This window comes from Stenella coeruleoalba, assembly GCF_951394435.1.
Source record: "Stenella coeruleoalba genome assembly, chromosome: 1".
NCBI lineage: Eukaryota > Metazoa > Chordata > Mammalia > Artiodactyla > Delphinidae > Stenella > Stenella coeruleoalba.
The window spans coordinates 36,829,966-36,855,073 of NC_137169.1; the positions used below are offsets into that span (position 1 = coordinate 36,829,966).

At 40.7% G+C, this 25,108-nt stretch overlaps 1 protein-coding gene across 1 annotated transcript in view; it reads right to left on the bottom strand.

Moving 5' to 3' along the window:
* ZSWIM5 (zinc finger SWIM-type containing 5) overlaps window positions 1-25,108 on the bottom strand; it is a 260,178-nt gene that overhangs the window by 51,687 nt on the left and 183,383 nt on the right. The window contains exons 3-4 of the mRNA XM_079903847.1: window positions 9,127-9,275; window positions 7,730-7,880 (exon numbers count right to left, since the gene is read on the bottom strand). Of these exons, the coding sequence (XP_079759973.1) occupies window positions 7,730-7,880; window positions 9,127-9,275 (300 nt within the window). The remainder of the gene's footprint in view (window positions 1-7,729; window positions 7,881-9,126; window positions 9,276-25,108) is intronic.

A 25,108-nucleotide genomic window follows, 5' to 3' on the forward strand; every position in this document is an offset into this window, starting at 1 on the left:
CTTTTTCTTCTCTGATTGCTATGGCTAAAACTTCCCAAACTATGTTGAATAATAGTGGTGAGAGTGGGCAATCTTGTCTTGTTCCTGATCTTAGAGGAAATGGTTTCAGTTTTTCACCATCGAGAACAATGTTGGCTGTGGGTTTGTCATATACGGCGTTTTTTATGTTGAGGTAAGTACTCTCTATGCTTACTTTCTGGAGGGTTTTTATCATAAATGGGTGTTGAATTTTGTCAAAAGCTTTTTCTGCGTCCGTTGAGATTATCATATGGTTTTTCTCCTTCAATTTGTTAATATGGTTTATCCCAATGATTGATCTGCATATACTGAAGAATCCTTGCATTCCTGAGATAAACCCCGCTTGATCATGGTGTATGATCCTTTTAATGTGCTGTTGGATTCTGTTTGCTAGTATTTTGTTGAGGACTTTTGCATTGATGTTCATCAGTGATATTGGCCTGTAGTTTTCTTTCTTTGTGACATCTTTGTCTGTTTTTGGTATCAGGGTGATGGTGGCCTCATAGAATGAGTTTGGGAGTGTTCCTCCCTCTGCTATATTTTGTACGAGTGTGAGAGGGATAGGTGTTAGCTCTTCTCTAAATGTTTGATAGAATTTGCCTGTGAAGCCATCTGGTCCTGGGCTTTTGTTTGTTGGAAGATTTTTAATCACAGTCTGAATTTCAGTGCTTGTGATTGGTCTGTTCATATTTTCTGTTTCCTCCTCGGTCAGTCTCGGAAGGTTCTGCTTTTCTAAGAATTTGTCCATTTCTTCCAGGTTGTCCATTTTATAGGCATATTGTTGCTTGTAGTAATCTCTCATGATCCTTTGTATTTCTGCAGTGTCAGTTGTTACTTCTCCTTTTTCATTTTGAATTCTATTGATTTGAGTCTTCACCCTTTTTTTCTTGATGAGTTGGCTAGTGGTTTACCAATTTTGTTTATCTTCTCAAAGAACCAGCTTTTAGTTTTATTGATCTTTGCTATAGTTTCCTTCATTTCTTTTTCATTTATTTCTGATCTGATCTTTATGATTTCTTTCCTTCTGCTAAGTTTGGGTTTTTTTTTTTGCTGTTGTTCTTCTTTCTCTAATTGCTTTAGGCGTAAGGTTACGTTGTTTATTTGAGATGTTCTTGTTTCTTAAGGTAGGATTGTATTGCTATAAACTTCCCCCTTAGAACTGCTTTTGCTGCATCCCATAGGTTTCAGGTCTTCGTGTTTTCACTGTCATTTGTTTCTAGGTATTTTTGGATTTCTGCTTTGATTTCTTCAGTGATCTCTTGGTTATTAAGTAGTGTATTGTTTAGCCTCCATGTGTTTGTATTTTTTACAGATATTTTCCTGTAATTGATATCTAGTCTCATAGCATTGTGGTTGGAAAAGATACTTGATACGATTTCAATATTCTTAAATTATCAAGGCTTGATTTGTGACCCAAGATATGATCTATCCTGGAGAATGTTCTCTGAGCACTTGAGAAGAAAGTGTATTGTGTTTGGATGGAATATCCTATAAATATCAATTAAGTCCATGTTGTTTAATGTATCATATAAAGCTTGTGTTACCTTATGTATTTTCATTTTGGATGATCTGTCCATTGTTGACAGTGGGGTGTTAAAGTCCCCTACTATGATTGTGTTACTGCTGATTTCCCCTTTTATGGCTGTTAGCTTTTGCCTTATGTATTGAGGTGCTCCTATGTTGGGTGCATAAATATTTACAACTGTTATATCTTCTTCTTGGATTGATCCCTTGATCATTATGTAGTGTCCTTCTTTGTCTCTTGCAATAGTCTTTATTTTCAAGTCTATTTTGTCTGACATGAGAATTGCTACTCCAGCTTCCTCTTGATTTCCATTTGCATGGAATATCTTTTTCCATCCCTTCACTTTCAGTCTGCATGTGTCCCTAGGTCTGAAGTGGGTCTCTTGTAGACAGCATATATATACGGGTCTTGTTTTTGTATCCATTCAGCCAGTCTATGTCTTTTGGTGGGAGCATTTAATCCCTTTACATTTAAGGTAATCGTTATGTATGTTCCTATTAACATTTTCTTAATTGTTTTGGGTTTGTTATTGTAGGTCTTTCCCTTCTCTTGTGTGTCCTGCCTAGAGAAGTTCCTTTAGCATTTGTTGTAAAGCTGGTTTGGTGGTGGTGAATTGTCTTAGGTTTTGCTTGTCTGTAAAGGTTTTAATTTCTCGGTCGAATCTGAATGAGATCTTACTGGGTAGAGTAACCTTGTTTGTAGGTTTTCCCCTTTTCTCACTTTAAATATGTCTTGCCACTCCCTTCCGGCTTGCAGAGTTTCTGCTGAAAGATCAGCTGTTAACCTTATGGGGATTCCCTTGTATGTTATTTGTTGTTTTTCCCTTGCTGCTTTTAATATTTTTTCTTTGTATTTAATTTTTGATAGTTTGATTAATATGTGTCTTGGAGTGTTTCTCCTTGGATTTATCCTGTATGGGACTCTCTGTGCTTCCTGGACTGATTAACTATTTCCTTTCCCATATTAGGAAAGTTTTCAACTATAATCTCTTCAAATACTTTCTCAGTCCCTTTCTTTTTCTCTTCTTCTTCTGGGACCCCTATAATTCGAATGTTGGTGTTTTTAATGTTGTCCCAGAGTTCTCTAAGACTGTCTTCAATTCTTTTCATTCTTTTTTCTTTATTCTGCTCTGCAGTAGTTATTTCCACTATTTTATCTTCCAGGTCACTTATCTGTTCTTCTGCCTCATTTATTCTGCTATTGATTCCTTGTAGAGAATTTTTAATTTCATTTATTGTGTTGTTCATCATTGTTTGTTTGCTCTTTATCTCTTCTAGGTCCTTGTTAAACGTTTCTTGTATCTTCTCCATTCTATTTCCGAGATTTTGGATCATGTTTACTATAATTACTCTGAATTCATTTTCAGGTAGACCGCGTATTTCCTCTTTATTTGTTTGGTCTGGTGGGCTTTTACCTTGCTCCTTCATCTGCTGTGCATTTCTCTGTCTTCTAATTTTGCTTAACTTACTGTGTTTGGGGTCTCCTTTTTGCAGGCTGCAGGTTCGTAGTTCCCGGTGTTTTTGGTGTCTGCCCCCAGTGGCTAAGGTTGGTTCAGTGGGTTGTGTAGACCTTCTGGTGGAGGGGACTAGTGCCTGTATTCTGGTGGATGAGTCTGGATCTTGTCTTTCTGGTGGGCAGGACCACATCCCGTGGTGTGTTTGGGTTGTCCTTGACCTTATTATGATTTTAGGCAGCCTCTCTGCTAATTTTAGGCAGCCTCTCTGTGGGGTTGTGTTCCTGTGTTGCTAGTTGTTTGGCATAAGGTGTCCAACACTGTAGCTTGCTGATAGTTGAGTGGAGCCAGGTCTTAGTGTTGAGATGAAGATCTCTGGGAGCGCTTTCGCCATTTGATATTATGTGGAGCCAGGGGGTCTCTGGTGGACCAATGTCATGACCTCGGCTCTCCCACCTCAGAGGCGCAGGCCTGACACCCGGCCCGAGCACCAAGACCCTGTCAGCCACACGGCCTTACTACATGTGACATACTCTGATTTCTTCTATTCTTCCAACCTCATGATTGATAACGTTTGGGGGAAAGAATGATATTCTGTTCAAAAATCAAGTCAAAAACTTATCCACGCATCGATTTCTCAATCCAGGATCTTGATAAATAACCATCAAGCCTTTAAAATCCTTGATAGGTCTGTCTCACTGAATGGTTTTGATCTCATTACTTCCTTTTTTGAGCTAATGGTTGAAAATGGGGGTAGCTTGTAAAACTGGTAAAATATTGGCTTTGATGCTTCCTTATCAACATATACACTCTACATGAAGATTCTTGGGGAAACAGAAGGCTGCTGGGTACTGGTTCAGATGGGTAACAGTACCTTAGGAAGTGACGGAATGACTGCAGGCACTGAGAGTGAGATCCCAAAACAAGTTTGTGCTGCCTCCTGGTGGCACCTGATTCACAGGTGCTCAGTAAATGGCCATTACTTTCACTAGTCCGTAAATTCACTGGGTGCTCCCGGGTTACTTTCTTGAACAGCCACAATGGAGGTCTGTCTGCACGCTCTGCAGCCTTCACACAACCAGAGAAGCAGGGTGACTGCACTCCCTGTGCCACATCCACGTGGCAATCTACATCCTTTAGGCCCCCCTAGCCCTGCCCCGAGACCTTCCATAAGGCTCTAACCCAGGCCTTAGCCGGGCCCTGAGAGACAAGGCTGTGAGGGTGCCCACCTGGAGTAGAAGCTCAGATTGGGCACTGCGCTTCCTGGGACCCAGGCAGCCATTGTCCTCGGGCTGGAGGAACTGCGTGCAGCTTGATTCACTTTGTTATACAGCAGAAACTAACAAAACATTGTAAAGCAATTATACTCCAATAAAGATGTTAAAAAAAAAAAAGTGTTGTTTTGAATGGAAGAAGAGAAATGGGGCAGTAATTAGAGGGGGATGGGACCATCAAAGGCACTTGTTTTTTTGAGACTGAAACTATTAGAGCATATCTGTATGCTGATGGAACTGATCCAGTATTGAGGGAGAAATTAATGACGCCAGAGAAAGGAGTAACTGAGGAGCAAAATTCTTGAGAAAAGGAAATGGCATAGGAACCAGAGCAAGTATGTAAGGAGTGGCCTTTTATGGGAGCAGAGATACTTTATAGATTTTAAAAGAAGATTTTTAAAAGCATATGTGGGGACTTCCCTGGTGGCGCAGTGGTTGCGAGTCCGCCTGCCGATGCAGGGAACACAGGTTCATGCCCTGGTCCGGGAAGATCCCACATGCCGCAGAGCGGCTGGACCCGTGAGCCATGGCTGCTGAGCCTGCGTGTCCGGAGCCTGTGCTCCGCAACGGGAGAGGCCATAACAGTGAGAGCCCCGTGTACCGCAAAAAAAAAAAAAAAAAAAAAGGCATATGTGTACAGACACGGAGAGATGAGAAAACTTCATGTCTGATTGCTTCTGTTATCTCTGGTTCAGGAACTGAAGGTAGTGAGCCCACTCCTCTAAATTCCTACAATCCCTGTCGAGGCCCTCCCCAGAGGAGCAGGCCTTGTGACCAGTAAGGAACCCTCAGAGTAATTAAGGGAAGCATGAATACACTTGCTCTAGTGTCTGACCCAATAAGGCTTCTCTTAGTGCAGTGTTTTTCAAAATGTGGTCTCTGGAACTGTGGCATCAGCATCCCCAGGGAACTGGTTAGAAATGCAAATTATCAGGCCCTACTCCAACCTATGTAATCAGAAACTCTGGGGACAGGGCCCAGCAATCTGTTTAAACAAGTACTCCAGGTTATTTTGAGAAGTTTGGGAACCACTGTCTTTGCAGAATGCTGAGAGTTTCTTGGAAGGTTGATATAGCAATTTCGTAGATATGAAAATATCACAATCAAGAGCTTTTCATAATGAACCGAAGTATATGACAAAAGCATTAAAAGCACTGGGATCTAGCTCTGCTTACTTCCTCTCACCTACCTTTGCCCCAAAGGCCAAGCCCAAATCCACAAAACAATCCCATGATTGTCACAGAAATTATTCCCAAGAGATTCAGGCCTCAGATGAAACTGACTCTCTGAAGACTAATTTCAAATTCTTAAGAAACATGCACTTTGGGGGAAAATAGTACATAACAAGGTGAAATTGAGGGAGATGTTGCAGAAGGATGTTTGATTTGGATTCAGACAGATTGGGGTTCCGAAGTTAGAGCCACCACTTACTAGTGTGTGACCTTGAACAAGTAACTTTTTGGAGCTCATCTGTCTCCCCTAAGCTGATATGTTACCCTAGAAGGAAGGCCATGCCTACAATTCCTTCTGAGGAAAGAGTGTAAGAAGCTGTTCCCAACTTGCCATGCATTGTGACCCTGGTCACAACTGGTTGGACCAGTAACTTTAGACTAATAGTTCAACATTCCTGTAGTTCAGAAAGTGTGATTGTGTCAGAGAGACAGTTTTCTATAATTCTTTATTTTATTCTGTATCCAGAAGTAACCAGAGCTGTCTCTGTTTCTTTGCAACAAACACACAATTACCTCATAGGTTTGTTATCAGAATTACATGAAACAATGTGTGTACAATCTTTAACACAGAGTCTGGCACATAACGCTCAATAATGTAGCTCTTCATTATTAATGAGAACTCCAAAGCCATTAGTGCCCCAGGTGATATCAAGAAGCCTTAGCACCCAAATCAAAATCCCACACTCAGTAGCCCCAAAGTAACCAAGTATAGTCCCAGAGTCATTAAGCCTCATTCCCCATGGCTTTTAGCCCTAAGACTATAATGTATATGCTTCAGGGGAATTCACTAAAATCCTAAACTTTAGTTTGTTTTTTTTGTTGTTTGTTTGTTTTTGCGGTATGCGGGCCTCTCACCGCTGTGGCCTCTCCTGCTGCGGAGCACAGGCTCTGGTCACGCAGGCCCAGCGCCATGGCTCACGGGCCCAACCGCTCCGCGGCACGCGGGATCCTCCCAGACCAGACCCTCCCAGACGCGGGCACGAACCCGCGTCCCCTGCATCGGCAGGCGGACTCTCAACCACTGCGCCACCAGGGAAGCCCCTAAACTTTAGTTTTTTTCTTGTGCTATTTTGTATGAGTGGAAAGTTTGTCATTGCTTTCTGGGCTGGAGGGAATATGGAGAAGCTATAATAGAGCTTTTAGAATATGTCATATGGAAGTTTTCCAGTATAACCCAAGAGTGGGGCCATGACTGGATAGTGAGTTCAGAGTATGGAGGATTCTGCAAACAGGGGGAGGAGCTGAGTATTAGCCCTGCAAAACTAGCCTTGGAACAGGGGAATGATAAAGAGAAATAATGACTAAAGAAGATGGCCTTGATGAGAAGAATCTAGAACAGAGAAGCCAGTCAGGAGGCCACAGGTCTAATTTAATCTAAAAGTCCCCCCCCCCAAAAAAAGTCCCAAGGCCCTCAACCAGATCAGTGGTGATGGGAAGTAAAAAGTGTGAATGGACACTAAATTGCATTCTGAAGGTCAAGGAATCAAATTAATTTGGTGACTGGATGTAGGGAATGAACAAAAAATGAGTGCTTGACAACAAGTTTGGTAGAGTAAGAAATGGTGGTGCCAATGCCAGGTTCAGGGGAATCTCTTTTCACAGAAGCCCTGATTTCATTTTTGGGTTTCTCAAGTTTGAGGTGATCAGGAGATTTTTTTCAGGAGAAATGGTCATAGGGCAGTTGCTAATATGAGACTGGAACTCAGATAAGTGGAAAGAAGATGAGGATGAGATAGATCATCATAAAGGAAACTCTGAAGCCATGCTATTGAAAAAAAAGAGTTCTCAAAGGAGTATAGAGAAAGAATGGAAGTCCAAGGCCCAAGTCTTGGAAACTGCCTTATGTCTAAGAGGTTTGTCGGGGTGATAAAGAAAAGCAGATCCAGGGAAAGCAAGAAAAGTGAGTTTGGTAAGTATCTGGAGAGCCAGGCTAATGTCATGGAACAGAAGCCAAGGCAAAAGGTTTTCTCTCACCAAAGGCTTCTATGTGGTAACATCTGGAACAGAATGCAGATGTCAATAGCAAAGCACAATGCTGTGGAAGAAACACAAGTGAGTTCAGAATTACTCTGGGTAGCCTCTGTAGAGCCTAAATCTTCTGCCAATTGGGCTAAAGTTCACTTAGCAAGATCCATGTAATGACTGATGGCAAGTGTTCACTAACACTATTGCCAGGGGGCAAGCTGATAGGATAGACAGAGCACTTCTCTGAGATATGCGGACTTACCTAGCTCATCCCAGAGCTGCCTGCACTTATCTGTCATGGTTGTTCCTTGCTGCCTCCAGAGTGTGAGTCGTGGGTCAGCCATAAACTGCTCAGTTATTAGCGTCAGCATCCTGGCTCCATTGGAATCTCTCATCCGCAGCATCTCTCGAACCTGACACATAAGGAGGGGCAAGAGTTGGTGACTGCACATCATGACAAAGTAGGAGGAGAAAGAAGGGGAGGAGGGGGAGGAGAAGATGAAGTAACTAAGCACAGCATATCCAAAGAGCCAAAAAGAAGGCCTCTTGTTCTGTATGTAAGTTCTTCGCATGTATCAAGAAAGGCTGCTGTGGGCAATGAGATACCACTTCACACTCACAAGGATGGCTAGAATCAAAAAACCAGATAATAAGTGTTGGCAAGGATATAGAGAAATCAGAACCCTCATACATTGTTTGGCGGGAATGTAGAATGATGTAGCCACTTTGGAAATCAGTCTAGAAATTCCTCAAATGATTAAACACAGAGCTACCATATGGCCTATCAATTCCATGCCTAGAGAGAAATGAAAATATATATGTCCACACAGAAACGTTGTGCAAGAATGTTTATAGCAGCATTATTTATAATAGCTAAAAAATGGAAACAATCCAAATGCCCATCAACAGACAAATGGATAAACAAAAAGTGTGGTATCCATATAATGGAATATTACTTGGCCATAAAAAGGAATGGAGTACTGACACATGCTACAGCATGGATGTGTTTTTAAATACTTTAAAATACTATTCCAGGAGAAAGAAGCCAGTCCAGAATAGGGAAATCTATAGAGACAGAAAGTAGATTAGTGGTTGCTTAGGGCTGGGGGAGTGGGGCATGGGGAATAGGGGAGTGATAGGTAAAGGGTATGGGGTTTCTTTTTAAGATAATGAAAATGTTTTAAAGTTGACTGTGGTGATAGCTGTACATATCTGTGAATATATTAAAAACCACTGAATTGTACACTTTTTAAAATGGGTGAATTTTATGCTATGTGATTTATATTTCACTAAAGGTGTTAAGAAAAAAAAAAAAGAGAGAAAGCCTGCTGTGAGAGTCCCCAGTTCCAAAATACTAAGTCTCTTTAAAGCCTCATCGGGCAGCCTTGGGTTCAAAGCAGAGGGAAGGTAGCTTCATTACTAATCCCCCCAGGAATGCTAACTCACTTAGAGAGCTAAGCAGAAGGAGGACTGCCAGGGTGAGGCAGTAGGGGTCCCTGGATGCAACCTGCTCAAGTCTGCTCTGCTCAGCTCCCCTCCCCACAGTTAGTTTTCAAGCATTCAGTACAGGTAGGTCAAGTGAGCTAGCTACAACGCATGAAGCCAGAAGTGTGGTGAGCCCAGTTTACTTAAAAAAAAAAAAAACTTTTCATATCTTACCTTGGCAAACATTGAATTGAGTTGCTTTCCAGAGCCATAGTAACCACCCTGGGAGAGAAAGAGCTTCACTTGTTCTTTCACCTGTTCCTCGTCCAAATGCCAACAGTTCTCATCATCAATGCTGGCCCCAGCTGTGGGGTCAGGGGCACCTGTGAGGAATGGGAATGATGAAATGAATCCCTTGAGTTCCTACCCTACACATTCAGCAGGAGGGGCCCTCTGTGAATATATTCAGAAACAGATGGGTATTCTGCCTTAATCTGGGCTTTGTCAATTGTGTGGGCCTAAACAAACGTAAGAGAGCTAATGCTAGTTTCATGTTCACTAAACTCTCAGTTGTATCCTCTTCCAAAGTCTACAAATACCATCCTGGGGGAAAAAGCCCAGAAGGAAATACACAAACATGAAAATAGTGATGTATTTTTTTTCCCTAAGAGGATGACATTTTTTCTTCTTTTTCGTTTTTCTATGAAGTTCAAATAAGCCTTAAAGCACACATATTATTTTAAAATTAAAAAATACTTCCTTAGAAAATAAAAAATTCTCTTTTTAAAGCTCACTATAAAATTGTAGCTTCTCAAGTGGTGTCAACACTTCTAAATTTCTAGAAACTTGCCCCTGGGGACTTCCCTGGTGGCCCAGTGGTTAAGAATCCGCCTGCCAATGCAAGAGACATGGGTTCGAGCCCTGGTCCTGGAAGATCCCACATGCCGCGGAGCAACTAAGCCTGTGTGCCACAACTACTGAGCCTGTACTCTAGAGCCCACGAGCCAGAACTACTGAAGCCCACATACCTAGAGCCCATGCTCTGCTACAAGAGAAGCCACTGCAATGAGAAGCCCGCGCACCACAACGAAGAGTAGCCCCCGCGCACCACAACTAGAGAAAGCCTGCATACAGCAACGAAGATCCAATGCAGCCACAAAAAAAAAAAAAAAGAAAAAGAAAAAAGAAACTTGCCCCTGAAGCACAGGCGGAGTTATATACATGGTGATATAATTTTACAAATTTGCACTCAAGATATCTTTTATATCTGGGCTCACCTCAGCAACATCACTTAAAACACAGTTTTAGTTATTTATGCATCCCTTTCCCCTAGTAGCCTGTTAGCTCCTTGCTCACAGTTGAATTACCTATAGCACAGTGCTGGTAATATGACAAGCACCTAGGAAATATTTGTGGAATGAAAACTGAATATTCTTCTGTCATCTTCTCAAAGACAAAGTCCTATGATAAGTTTTTAGAACCCTGTCTCCAAGTGACAAAAGACTGTAAGTCAATATTCTATAGGTGTGGTCATGCAGTCGGTTACAAATTCATCTTGTGTTTCATCAGTACGTCTACCAACCTTCTTGTACTCTTAGATCAAAGGCTTGCTTAAATGAAATCTGCAGAGAAAAGCTGCTCTTCTGCTAAGCTTTTTAAAATAAATTTATTTATTTTTGCTGTGTTGGGTCTTCATTGCTGTGCATGGGCTTTCTCTAGTTGCAGTGAGTGGGGGCTACTCTTCGTTGTGGCGCGCAGGGTTCTCATTGCAGTGGCTTCTCTTGTTGTGGAGCATGGGTTCTAGGTGTGCGGGCTTCAGTAGTTGTGGCACGAGGGCTCAACAGTTGTGGCTCGCAGGCTCTAGAGTGCAGGCTCAGTAGTTGTGGCACATGGGCTTAGTTGCTCCGTGGCATGTGGCATCTTCCTGGACGAAGGCTCAAACCAGTGTCCCCTGCATTGGCAGGCGGATTCTTAACCACTGTGCCACCTGGGAAGCCCCTGCTAAGCTTTTTTAGTGCATCTTATTCTCCAGGGAATCAGGAGGGCTCACACATTAATTTATTCTATAAATACTAATTAACACTATAAGCATCCAGTTTATGGAATCTACTACATGCTACTTTTCTTCAAATGTACTATTCTAAACCGAGTTCTGATCATATCACTTCCCTGCTCAGAAGTATTCAGTGATAAACTATTCTTAATAAATGAAGTCCAAATTCAGCCTAGCATTCAGGACCCTCCCCGGTCAGGCTCCTTCATTTCTAACCTTGTCTTTCCTATACTTACGCTATGTTTCTAACCTTGCCTTTCCTATACTTACGCTAGAAACTTAGTATTCGCAGAAGTCAATGACATTTCCTTATGACTTTACTTATGCTTTTATCCTTTACTTCCTTTCCTCTCCCCACAACCTTAGTTCAGCTAGAAACTTAGTTCAGCTAGAAACTTAGTATTCGCAGAAGTCAATGACATTTCCTTATGACTTTACTTATGCTTTTATCCTTTACTTCCTTTCCTCTCCCCACAACCTGTTCTTTGGCCAGAAAACACTACTTCTCATCAATACTGCCTCAGCTCTACAGTCATGGCTGCAATGAGAAATGGAAACCATAAAGTAAGTATACAGAGAGGTTAATGCTGCCAAAATTCACCTATTGCTTAATTCACTTGGCAGGACTTTTTTACCCCCTCACTGAATTAGCTATATACCCAACTGCCACCATCAAATCTATGTCCATCTTATGCTCATATGCATAAAAAGGCAGTAACACTCTTCTTAGTACTTTATAATTACTTCTCTTAAACACCTGTTGCATTTTTTAACATCTTTATTGGCGTATAATTGCTTTACAGTGGTGTGTTAGTTTCTACTTTATAACAAAGTGAATCAGTTATACATATACATATATCCCCATATCTCCTCCCTCTTGCGTCTCCCTCCCACCCTCCCTATCCCACCCCTCTAGGCGGTCACAAAGCACCAAGCTGATCTCCCTGTGCTATGCGGCTGCTTCCCACTAGCTAGCTATTTTACGTTTGGTAGTGTATATATGTCCATGCCACACTCTCACTTTGTCCCAGCTTACCCTTCCCCCTCCCCATATCCTCAAGTCCATTCTCTACTAGGTCTGCGTCTTTATTCCCGTCTTGCCCCGAGGTTCTTCATGACCTTTTTTTCTTTTTTAGATTCCATATATGTGTGTTAGTGTATGGTATTTGTTTTTCTCTTTCTGACTTACTTCACTCTGTATGACAGACTCTAGGTCCATCCACCTCACTACAAATAACTCAATTTTGTTTCTTTTTATGGCTGAGTAATATTCCATTGTATATATGTGCCACATCTTCTTTATCCATTCATCTGTCGATGTACACTTAGGTTGCTTCCATGTCCTGGCTATTGAAAACAGAGCTGCAATGAACATTGTGGTACATGACTCTTTTTGAATTATGGTTTTCTCAGGGTATATGCCCAGTAGTGGGATTGCTGGGTCATATGGTAATTCTATTTTTAGTTTTTTAAGGAACCTTCATAATGTTCTCCATAGTGGCAGTATCAATTTATATTCCCACCAACAGTGCAAGAGGGTTCCCTTTTCTCCACACCCTCTCCAGCATTTATTGTTTGTAGACTTTTAGATGATGGCCATTCTGACTAGTGTGAAGTGATACCTCATTGTAGTTTTGATTTGCATTTCTCTAATGATTAGTGATGTTGAGCATTCTTTCATGTGTTTGTTGGCAATCTGTATATCTTCTTTGGAGAAATGTCTATTTAGGTCTTCTGCCCATTTTTGGATTGGGTTGTTTCTTTTTTTGATATTGAGCTGCATGAGCTGTGTCTAAATTTTGGAGATTAATCTTTGTTAGTTGCTTCATTTGCAAATGTTTTCTCCCATTCTGAGGGTTGTCTTTTGGTCTTGTTTATGGTTTCCTTTGCTATGCAAAAGCTTTTAAGTTTCATTAGGTCCCATTTGTTTATTTTTGGTTTTATTTCCATTTCTCTAGGAGTGGGTCAAAAAGGATCTTGCTGTGATTTATGTCATAGAGTGTTCTGCCTATGTTTTCTTCTAAGAGTTTGATAGTGTCTGGCCTTACATTTAGGTTTTTAACCATTTTGAGTTTATTTTTGTGTATGGTGTTAGGGAGTGTTGTAATTTCATTCTTTTACATGTAGCTGTCCAGTTTTCCCAGCACCACTTATTGAAGAGGCTGTCTTTTCTCCACTGTATGTTCTTGCCTCCTTTATTAAAAATAAGGTGACCATATGTGCATGAGTTTATCTCTGGGCTTTCTATCCTGTTCCATTGATCTATATTTCTGTTTTTGTGCCATACCATATTGTCTTGATTACTGTAGCTTTGTAGTGTAGTCTGAAGTCCAGGAGCCTGATTCTGCCAGCTCCATTTTTCTTTCTCAAGATTGCTTTTGGGGGGAGCTTCAAGATGGCGAAGAGTAGGACGTGGAGATCACCTTCCTCCCCACAAATACATCAGAAATACATGTACATGTGGAACAACTCCTACAGAACACCTACTGAACGCTGGCAGAAGACTTCGGAACTCCCAAAGGGCAAGAAACTCCCCATGTACCTGGGTAGGGCAAAAGAAAAAAGGAAAAACAGAGACAAAAGAATAGGGATGGGACCTGCACCAGTGGGAGGGAGTTGTGAAGGAGGAAAGGTTTCCACACACTTGGAAGCCCCTTCGTGGGTGGAGACTGCAGGTGGTGGAGAGGGGAAGCTTTGGAGCCACGGAGGAGAGTGCAGCAACAGGGGTGTGGAGGGCAAAGAGGAGGGATTCCCGCACAGAAGATAGGTGCCGACCAGCACTCACCAGCCTGAGAGGCTTGTCTGCTTACCCACTGGGGCGGGCGGGCACTGGGAGCTGAGGCTTGGGCTTTGGAGGTCGGATCCCAGGGAGAGGACTGGGGTTGGCTGGGTGAACACAGCCTGAAGGGGGCTAGTGCGCCACAGCTAGGTGGGAGGGAGTCCGGGAAAAAGTCTAGAGCTGCCGAAGAGGCTAGACACTTTTTCTTGCCTCTTTGTTTCCTGTTGCACAAGGAGAGGGGATTAAGAGTGCTGCTTAAAGGAGCTCCAGAGATGGGCGTGAGCCGCGGCTATCAGCACGGACCCCAGAGACGGGCATGAGATGCTAAGGCTGCTGCTGCAGCCACCAAGAAGCCTGTGTGCAAGCACAGGTCACTATCCACACCTCCCCTCCTGGGAGCCTGCGCAGCCCACCATTGCCAGGGTCCCATGATCCAGGGACAACTTCCCCGGGAGAACACACGGCGCGGCTCAGGCTGTTGCAATGTCATGATGGCCTCTGCCGCCGCAGGCTCACCCTGAATCCGTACCCCTCCCTCCCCCAAGCCTGAGTGAGCCAGAGCCCCCGAAATCAGCTGCTCTTTTAACCCCATCCTGTCTGAGCGAAGAACAGATGCCTTCAGGCGACCTACACGCAAGGCGGGTCCAAATCCAAAGCTGAAACCCAGGAGCTGTGCGAACAAAGAAAAGAAAGGGAAATTTCTCCCAGCAGCCTCAGGAGCAGCGGATTAAATCTCCACAATCAACTTGATGTACCCTGCATCTGTGGAATACCTGAATAGACAATGAATCATCCCAAATTGAGGAGGTGGACTTTGGGAGCAATGATATATATATACATTTTTCCCTTTTTCTCTTTTCATGAGTGTGTATGGGTATGCTTCTGTGTGTGATTTTGTCTGTATAGCTTTGCTTTTACTATTTGTCCTAGGGTTCTGTCTGTCCGTTGTTTTTTTTTTTAATTTTTTTTTTAGTATAGTTTATAGCACTTGTTATCATTGGTGGATTTGATTTTTGGTTTGGTTGCTCTCTTCTTTCTTTTTTTATTACTTAAAAAATGATTTTAATAATTATTTTAATAACTTTATTTAATTTTATTTTACCTTATTTTACTTTATTTTATTTTATCTTCTTTCTTTCTTTCTTTTTTTCCTCCCTTTTATTCTGAGCTGTGTGGATGACAGGCTCTTGGTGCTTCACCCAGGCATCAGGGCTGTGTCTCTGAGGTGGGAGAGCCAAGTTCAGGACACTGGTTCACAAGAGACCTCCCAGCTCCACGTAATATCAAATGGTGAATATCTCCCAGAGATCTCCATCACAACGCCAAGACCCAGCTCCACTCAACAACCAGCAAACTACAGTGCTGGACACCCTAGGCCAAACAACTAGCAAGACACGAACACAACCCCATCCATTAGCACAGCGGCTGCCTAAAATCATAATAAGGTCACAGACACCCCAAAACACACCACCAGACGTGGACCTGCCCACCAGAAAGACAAGATCCAGACTCATCCACCAGAACACAGGCACTAGTCCCCTCCACCAGGAAGCCTACACAACACACTGAACGAACTTAGCCACTGGGGACAGACACCAAAAACAACAGGAATTACGAACCTGCAGCCAGCAAAAAGGAGATCCCAAACACAGTAAGTTAAGCAAAATGAGAAGACAGAGGAACACACATCAGATGAAGGTGCAAGGCAAAAACCCACCAGACCTAAAAAATGAACAGGAAATAGGTAGTCTACCTGAAAAACAATTCAGAATAATGATACTAAAGATGATCCAAAATCTTGGAAATAGAATAAATACAAGAAACATTTATCAAGGACCTAGAAGAACTAAAGGGCAAACAAACAATGATGAACAACACAATAAATGAAATTAAAAATTGTCTCAAAGGGATCAAAGCAGAACAACTGAGGCAGAAGAATGGATAAGTGACCTGGAAGATAAAATAATGGAAATAACTACTGCAGAGCAGAATAAAGAAAAAAGAATGAAAAGAATTGGGGACAGTCTCAGAGACCTCTGGGACAACATTAAACACACCAACATTCGAATTATAGGGGTCCCAGAAGAAGAAAAAAAGAAAGGGACTGAGAAAATCTTTGAAGAGATTATAGTCGAAAACTTCCCTAATATGGGAAAGGAAATACTTAATCAAGTCCAGGAAGCATAGAGAGTCCCATACAGGATAAATCCAAGGAGAAACACGCCAAGACACATATTAATCAAACAATCAAATATTAAATACAAAGAAAAAACATTAAAAGCAGCAAGGGAAAAACAACAACACACAAGGAAATCCCCATAAGGTTAACAGCTGATCTTTCAGCAGAAACTCTGCAAGCCAGAAGGGAGTGGCAGGACATATTGAAAGTGATGAAGGAGAAAAACCTACAATCAAGATTACTCTACCCAGCAAGGATCTCATTCAGATTTGATGGAGAAATTAAAACCTTTACAGACAAGCAAAAGCTAACAGGATTCACCACCACCAAACCAGCTTTACAACAAATGCTAAAGGAACTTCTCTAGGTAGGAAACATAAGAGAAGGAAAAGACCTACAATAACAAACCCAAAACAATTAAGAAAATGTTAATAGGAACATACATAACGATAATTACCTTAAATGTAAATGGATTAAATGCTCCCACCAAAAGACACAGATTGGCTGAATGGATACAAAAACAAGACCCGTATATCTGCTGTCTACAAGAGACCCACTTCAGACCTAGGGAAACATACAGACTGAAAGTGAGGGGATGGAAAAAGATATTCCATGCAAATGGAAACCAAAAGAAAGCTGGAGTAGCAATTCTCATATCAGACAAAACAGACTTTAAAACAAAGACTATTGCAAGAGACAAAGAAGGACATTACATAATGATCAAGGGGTCAATCCAAGAAGAAGATATAACAATTGTAAATATTTATGCACCCAACATAGGAGCACCTCAATACATAAGGCAAATACTAACAGCCATAAAAGGGGAAATCAACAGTAACACAAACATAGTAGGGGACTTTAACACCCCACTTTCACCAATGGACAGATAATCCAAAATGAAAATAAATAAGGTAACAAAAGCTTTAAATGATACATTAAACAACATGGACTTAATTAATATATATAGGACATTCCATCCAAAAACAACACAATACACTTTCTTCTCAAGTGCTCATGGAACATTTTCCAGGATAGAGCATATCTTGGGCCACAAATCAAGCCTTGGTAAATTTAAGAAAATTGAAATCATCTCAAATATCTTTTCTGACCACAATGCTATGAGACTAGATATCAATTACAGGAAAAAACCTGTAAAAATACTAACACTGGAGGCTAAACAGTACACTACTTAATAACCAAGAGATCACTGAAGAAAGCACAGAGGAAATCAAAATATACCTAGAAACAAATGATAATGAAAACACGAAGACCCGAAACCTACGGGATGCAGCAAAAGCAGTTCTAAGAGGGAAGTTTATAGCAATGCAATCCTACCTTAAGAAACAAGAAACATCTCAAATAAACAACCTAACCTTACACCTAAAGCAATTAGAGAAAGAAGAACAAAAAACCCCCAAAGTCAGCAGAAGGAAAGAAATTATAAAGATCAGATCAAAAATAAATGAAAAAGAAATGAAGGAAATGATAGCAAAGATCAATAAAACTAAAAGCTGGTTCTTTGAGAAGATAAACAAAATTGGTAAACCACTAGCCAGACTCATCAAGAAAAAAAGGAGAAGACTCAAATTAATAGAATTAGAAATGGAAAAGGAGAAGTAACAACTGACACTGCAGAAATACAAAGGATCATGAGAGATTACTAAAAGCAACAATATGCCTGTAAAATGGACAACCTGGAAGAAATGGACAAATTCTTAGAAAAGGACAACCTTCCGAGACTGAACGAGGAGGAAACAGAAAATATGAACAGACCAATCACAAGCACTGAAATTGAGACTGTGATTAAAAATCTTCCAACAAACAAAAGCCCAGGACCAGATGGCTTCACAGGCAAATTCTATCAAACATTTAGAGAAGAGCTAACAGCTATCATTCTCAAACTCTTCCAAAATATAGCAGAGGGAGGAATACTCCCAAACTCATTCTACAAGGCCACCATCACCCTGATACAAAAACCAGACAAAGATGTCACAAAGAAAGAAAACTACAGGCCAATATCACTGATGAACACAAATGCAAAAATCCTCAACAAAATACTAGCAAACAGAATCCAACAGCACATTAAAAGGATCATACACCATGATCAATTGAGGTTTACCACAGGAATGCAAGGATTCTTCAATATACACAGATCAATCATTCGGATAAACCATATTAACAAATTGAAGGAGAAAAACCATATGATCATCTCAATAGATGCAGAGAAATCTTTTGACAAAATCCAACATCCATTTATGATTAAAAACCATCCAGAAAGTAGGCGTAGAGGGAATTTTCCTCAACATAATAAAGGCCGTATATGACAAACCCACAGCCAACATTGTCCTCAATGGTGAAAAACTGAAACCATTTCCTCTAAGATCAGGAACAAGACAAGGTTGCCCACTCTCACCACTATTATTCAACATAGTTTTGGAAGTTTTAGCCACAGCAATCAGAGAAGAAAAAGAAATAAAAGGAATCCAAATTGGAAAAGAAGAAGTAAAGCTGTCACTGTTTGCAGATGACATGATACTATACATAGAGAATCCTAGAGATGCTACCAGAAAACTCTTAGAGCTCATCAATGAATTTGGTAAAGTAGCAGGATACAAAATTAATGCACAGAAATCTCTTGCATTCCTGTATACTAATGATGAAAAGTCTGAAAGTGAACTTAAGAAAACACTCCCATTTACCACTGCAACAAAAAGAATAAACTATCTAGGAATAAACCTACCTAAGGAGATAAAAGACCTGTATGCAGAAAATTATAAGACATTGATGAAAGAAATTAAAGATGATACAAATAGATGGAGAGATACACCATGTTCTTGGATTGGAAGAACCAACATTGTGAAAATGACTCTACTACCCAAAACAATCTACAGATTCAATGCAATCCCTATCAAACTACCACTGGCATTTTTCACAGAACTAGAACAAAAAATTTCACAATTTGTATGGAAACACAAAAGACCCCGAATAGCCAAAGCAATCTTGAGAAAGAAAAACGGAGCTGGAGGAGTCTGGCTCCCTGACTTCAGACTATACTACAAAGCTACAGTAATCAAGATAGTATGGTACTGAAACGAAAACAGAAATATAGATTAATGGAACAGGATAGAAAGCCCAGAGATAAACCCACGCACATATAGTCACTTTATCTTTGATAACGAGGGAAGAACATACAGTGGAGAAAAGACAGCCTCTTCAATAAGTGGTGCTGGGAAAACTGGACAGCTACGTGTAAAAGAATGAAATTACAACACTCCCTAACACCATACACAAAAATAAACTCAAAATGGTTAAAGACCTAAATGTAAGGCCAGACACAATCAAATTCTTAGAGGAGAACATAGGCAGAACACTCTATGACATAAATCACAGCAAGATCCTTTTGGACCCACCTCCTAGAGAAATGGAAATAAAACCAAAAATAAACAAATGGGACCTAATGAAACTTAAAAGCTTTTGCACAGCAAAGGAAACCATAAACAAGATGAAAAGACAACACTCAGAATGGGAGAAAATATTTGGAAATGAATCAATGGGCAAAGGATTAATCTCTAAAATATACAAACAGCTCATGAAGCTCAACATTAAAAAAAACAAAAAACCCAATCCAAAAATGGGCAGAAGACCTAAACAGACATTTCTCCAAAGAAGATATACAGATTGCCAGCAAACATATGAAAGAATGCTCAACATCATTAATCATTAGAGAAATGCAAATCAAAACTACAATGAGATATCATCTCACACCAGTCAGAATGGCCATCATCAAAAAATCTACACAACATTAAATGCTGGAGAGGGTGTGGAGAAAAGGGAACCCTCTTGCACTGTTGGTAGGAATGTAAATTGATACAGCCACTACGAGAACAGTATGGAGGTTCCTTAAAAAACTAGAACTACCATATGACCCAGCAATCCCACTACTGAGCATATACCCTGAGAAAACCATAATTCAAAAACAGTCATGTACCACAATGTTCACTGTAGCTCTATTTACAATAGCCAGGACATGGAAGCAACCTAAGTGTACATCGACAGATGAATGGATAAAGAAGATGTGGCACATATAAACAATGAAATATTACTCAGCCATAAAAAGAAACAAAATTGAGTTATTTGTAGTGAGGTTGATGGACCTAGAGTCTGTCATACAGAGTGAAGTAAGTCAGAAAGAGAAAAACAAATACCATACACTAACACACATATATGGAATCTAAAAAAGAAAAAAAGGTCATGAAGAACCTCGGGGCAAGACGGGAATAAAGACGCAGACCTAGTAGAGAATGGACTTGAGGATATGGGGAGGGGGAAGGGTAAGCTGGGACAAAGTGAGAGAGTGGCATGGACATATATACACTATCAAACATAAAACAGCTAGCTAGTGGGAAGCAGCCGCATAGCACAGGGAGATCAGCTTGGTGCTTTGTGACCACCTAGAGGGGTGGGATAGGGAGGGTGGGATGGAGGGAGATGCAAGAGGGAAGAGATACGGGGACAAATGTATATGTATAACTGATTCACTTTGTTATAAAGCAGAAACTAACACACCATTGTAAAGCAATTATACTCCAATAAAGATGTTAAAGAGATATATATATTAAAAAAAAAAAGATCACTTTGGCCTTTTGGAAGACCTATTGCATTTTCTTTTACGTTGGAATTGTGCACTTCTCATATATTCCCAACTAGATTGAAGTTTTTAAAGCCTAGTGTACAGACTCATTTTATACCTCACAGTGCCTGGATCATTCAGCACTGAGTTAATATTTATAGAATGAACAAACAAACAAACAAAATATTTATAGAATGTCCTATTGACCACCTTGATCTAAGCTCCAGGTGGGCAAATAATATCTCCTATACTTCTTCTGTAAACTGAAAGTGGCAAAGAAAAACAAATACACTCCTTATCCTTATATATTTGTTAATAACAGCCATTTATTGAATGCTTCCTCCACGCCAGAGTCTAAGCACTTTTTATACACATCCCCGCTAGAATGAATGCTCCTTGAGGGCATAAATTGTTTTATTTCCTGGTATATTTGCAACATGTGAACAGTGCCTGTCACATAGTAGATGCTCAATGAATATCTGTTGAGTATATTCCAGTGAACTCTCCTAACAACTCTATGAGGTGGTATTATTATCCTAATTTTAAAGCAAAAACAACTAAAGCTTATACAGGTAAGTAATGTAACAGACTGAAAGTATATGAGTTAGAATCTATATGTTGGTCTCTCTTCAAAGTCTTGTTCTTCACTACAAAGCTATACTTTGGCCTCTAGCCTCATATTGCTGTGATCTACCAACCACCTGGTTCAGGCCCTGAATGTAAGCTGGATGGTGTGTCTGAAAATAGCCATATCCTTTCTTGGTTTATTCTACCACACAGAATATAGGGTAAGTCAGAATAACGCATTTTCCACACAGTGAGAATAACAAGAGTTCTCACCAGTACAGTGATTCTCAAATGTTAATCACTTGGGGTTTGTTGTTAAAAATGCAGATTACAGAGTCTCACTTCTGATTCTACTTTTCACTAGCTCTACAGAGATGGAACTGAGATAAAATAAGATAAACTAAGTATAAACCAAGGACTGGGCCTCTGAGTACCTTGCTGATGAGGAAAGAATAGCAATGGTGCTCCGAAAGCAAGGGGCAGAGATGGTTTGAATACCAATTCTTACCCTTGGGTGGTTCAACTAGAAAAAGAAAAATCAGGAGCAGGACCCAGTCTCCCAGGGGAGCTGGCCTTAGCCAACAGATTGGAGGTGTGGAGTGACACCCCCTCTAAGGATTTGAAGGGGTATGGAGCAAACTGGTGAATCTTTTGGGCCCAGCTGGTGGTAGTAGCAGCAGCTGTGGAAGAAATCAGGCGCAGTTTATTAATACCTAGTGTGCACACGATGGAAAACTTCTGGGATAGCGCAATTACTGCTGGAATACCAGGAGGGGATTTTGAAAATGAGAGTTCAAAATTATAATAACGGCAAGCAGTGATTAGCCCCCTACTATGTGCCAGGCACGGTATTAGGTACCTTACATTAGGCTAGGATAAGGCAAAGCCTAGAGAGTTATTAACAGTAAAATTTCACCTAAAACTTCAAAAGGGTTTGTTTATCTGATAGGAAAGAAAGGATGGTAAACTGTGTAAATGTTTTCTGGTCTATAAGGAATCCGGGAGACAAGAAACTGAGCTGCCAAAATGGGTGCTTGCAGAAAAAAAAAGGGAGTAAGTCCAGGTAACAGTCTATATGGAGCTGGTGTGGCTGTTGAAGAAATCAAAGTCATGGGAGTACCCTGGCGGTCCAGTGGTAAAGACTCGGGCTCTCACTGCTGAGGGCCTGTGTTGGATCCCTGGTCTGGGAACTAAGATCCTGCAAGCCTTGAGGCATGGCGGGAAAAAACCCAAAAGGCCTGAGAAGGATTTTCTAGGACATTTCCGTTTATTCAATATTTATTGAGAGCCTATGTGCCAGGGGCCTGTGCCAAAGACTGGATAGACAGTGTTAAATAAGCAGATATAGTCCCTGTCCTTGTGGAGCTGATAGACTAGTTGGGGAAAGGAATGTCAAGCAAATAATCACCCAGGTACATATCTGTGTGTAAAGAAAGGTCAAATAAGTTTTCCCTGAGAAAGTGACATTTAAGTGAATAATGAGGAATGAATAAGAGTTAGCCTGGCAGAGAGTGGAGGAAATACTGTGTGTAGTTTTTGCTCATAAAAGCATGAAGCCATAAATCATTGTGGTAATTAAGTACATCTATAACAAGGGGGAGAGGATAGGAAGAGTATTCCAAGGAGAGGGAATATCATGTGAAAATGAAGGCAAAAGCCAGATCATGCAAGGTTTTGTAGGCCGTATGAAATCTGGATTTTACCCTAAGTGCAACAGGAGGCCATTGAAGGATTTTAAACAAGAAGTGATATGACAAAATCTGTAGTTATAGAAAAGTTACTTTGGATGGCTGTGTGGAGAATGGAATAGGAGGGAGCAACAGTGGATATGGAAAGATCAGTTAGAAGGCTATAGTAGCAATTTAGCTGGGAGATTACAGTGGTTTTATTTAGGGTGATGAGAGTATCAACAGAGAGAAGTGGAAAATGATGAAAGATACTTGAGAGGTAAAACTAACAGGTCTTGCACTGGAATGCATGTGGATTATGAGAAAAAAAGTGTTCTATCATGATCCAGTGGCTAGATGGTGGTGCTATTTATTGTGCAAATTTGAGGAAGAAGATAAATTCATGTTTGGATATGTTGATTTGCGGATGTCTTTGATACAGAATAGTCAGTTGGATATAGGAGAAGTAAATCTGTGAGTCATAATACATAGATGACATTAAGGTAAAGGAGGTAGCTGAGATTGCCTGCAGAGATCATATAGAATAAGAGGAGAAAATTTAAGATTAATTTTTAAGAAATAGCAACATTAAAGGTCAGATAGCAGAGAAGGGTACAGCATTTAGGGATGAACGAATAAGAGCAAAGATAATTTTAACTAGATAAGCCAGGCCTGGAGTTCACAACCAGCTTCTCTAGCTCTCTCACTAACTCCCAGGCAAAATCTTAAAAAAAAAAATGATCCTTTGGTTAAAAACAAAAGATAAAAATATCCCTATCTGTGTTCACTGGTTAGAACATTTTAGTCTTTTTATAAAAAGAGATGAGTATGAAACTAATTACCCTCAGTAGTGGTAAAGTGGACTTGGTCAATATAAATGATACTTTGACATTTTCGTATGAAAATTTCCACAGGATTATAAGACAAACGGTAACAAGTGAAGATAAAATGAAAGGATTTTTTTTTTTTTTGGCAGTACGCGGGCCTCTCACTGTTGTGGCCTCTCCCATTGCGGAGCACAGGCTCCGGACGCACAGGCTCAGCGGCCATGGCTCACGGGCCCAGCCGCTCTGCAGCATGTGGGATCTTCCTGGACTGGGGCACGAACCCATGTCCCCTGCATCGGCAGGCAGACTCTCAACCACTGTGCCACCAGGGAAGCCCCATTCTCTTAATTTTTTTTTTTTTCCCTTCTCTTAATTTTTAACTGCCTTTTTTCTTCCTATTTTTCATCTTTTCATCTTCTTTTTAAAAAAAAACTCTTTGTCTTTCTGCTCTACTCTATAGGAACTTTCCTTACCTTTATTTTCCATCACTTAGTTTTATATTTTTTTTGCCATTATATTTGTAATATTCATTAGTTCTTTCTGTTCTGTGAATTTCTTTTTATAGTATCCAGTTTTTATTTCATGGTTAAAATATCTTCTATTCCTATGATGATATTAATAATAATTTTTCAAGGTTTTCTTCTCTCTGCATAGTCTCTATTTCCCCCAAATTGCTGTTCTATGTTTGTTAGTTCTGGTCTGTATCTTCCACAATATTCAACATTGTTGACCATTTACTTCCTAAAACTCAATTTTATACTTAAAACTCAATTTTATAGTTACTTGCTAGCTTCTCCTCATTTCTCATTCTACTTTGCTAATTCCTACACTGGCCCCTGTTTCATCACCTGTATATGCATGAATACAACAAATAATAAGGATTTGTTGTATTCATTCAACAAATCCTTATTATTTTCCAGGTACCATGCTTGGTGATGGAGACTCAGAAATTTGTAAGACATGGTTCCTGACCTAACTCCTCAAGTTATCATAATTTTCTCTTGGTATCCAAACTCTCTGTATGGATAAACAGCAACTGAAGACCTAGCCTGGATGCTATATGCCAGAGAATCTCGGGGTATGGAGTTACCAGAGAAAATCACAAACAGAGCATGGAGCAGTGCTAGATGAAGAGTTGGAAAGATGGTCCAAATTGAATCACCAATCCAAAGGGGACAAGGCAAAGTCTAGCTAAAACCACTTACAGGGACTAATAAAAGTTTTCAGGGACATGAGGAGCAGAGCAATACCTGGATCCATTCCCGGGATTAAAAGCAGGTAGCTAGGGCTTCCCTGGTGGCACAGTCATTAAGAATCCACCTGTCAATGCAGGGGACATGAGTTGGAGCCCTGCTCTGGGAAGATCCCACATGCCGTGGAGCAACTAAGCCCATGCGCCACAACTCCTGAGACTGTACTCTAGAGCCCATGAGCCACAACTACTGAAGCCCATGCGCCTAGAGCCCGTGCTCTACAACAAGAGAAGCCACCGCAATGAGAAGCCCACTCACCAC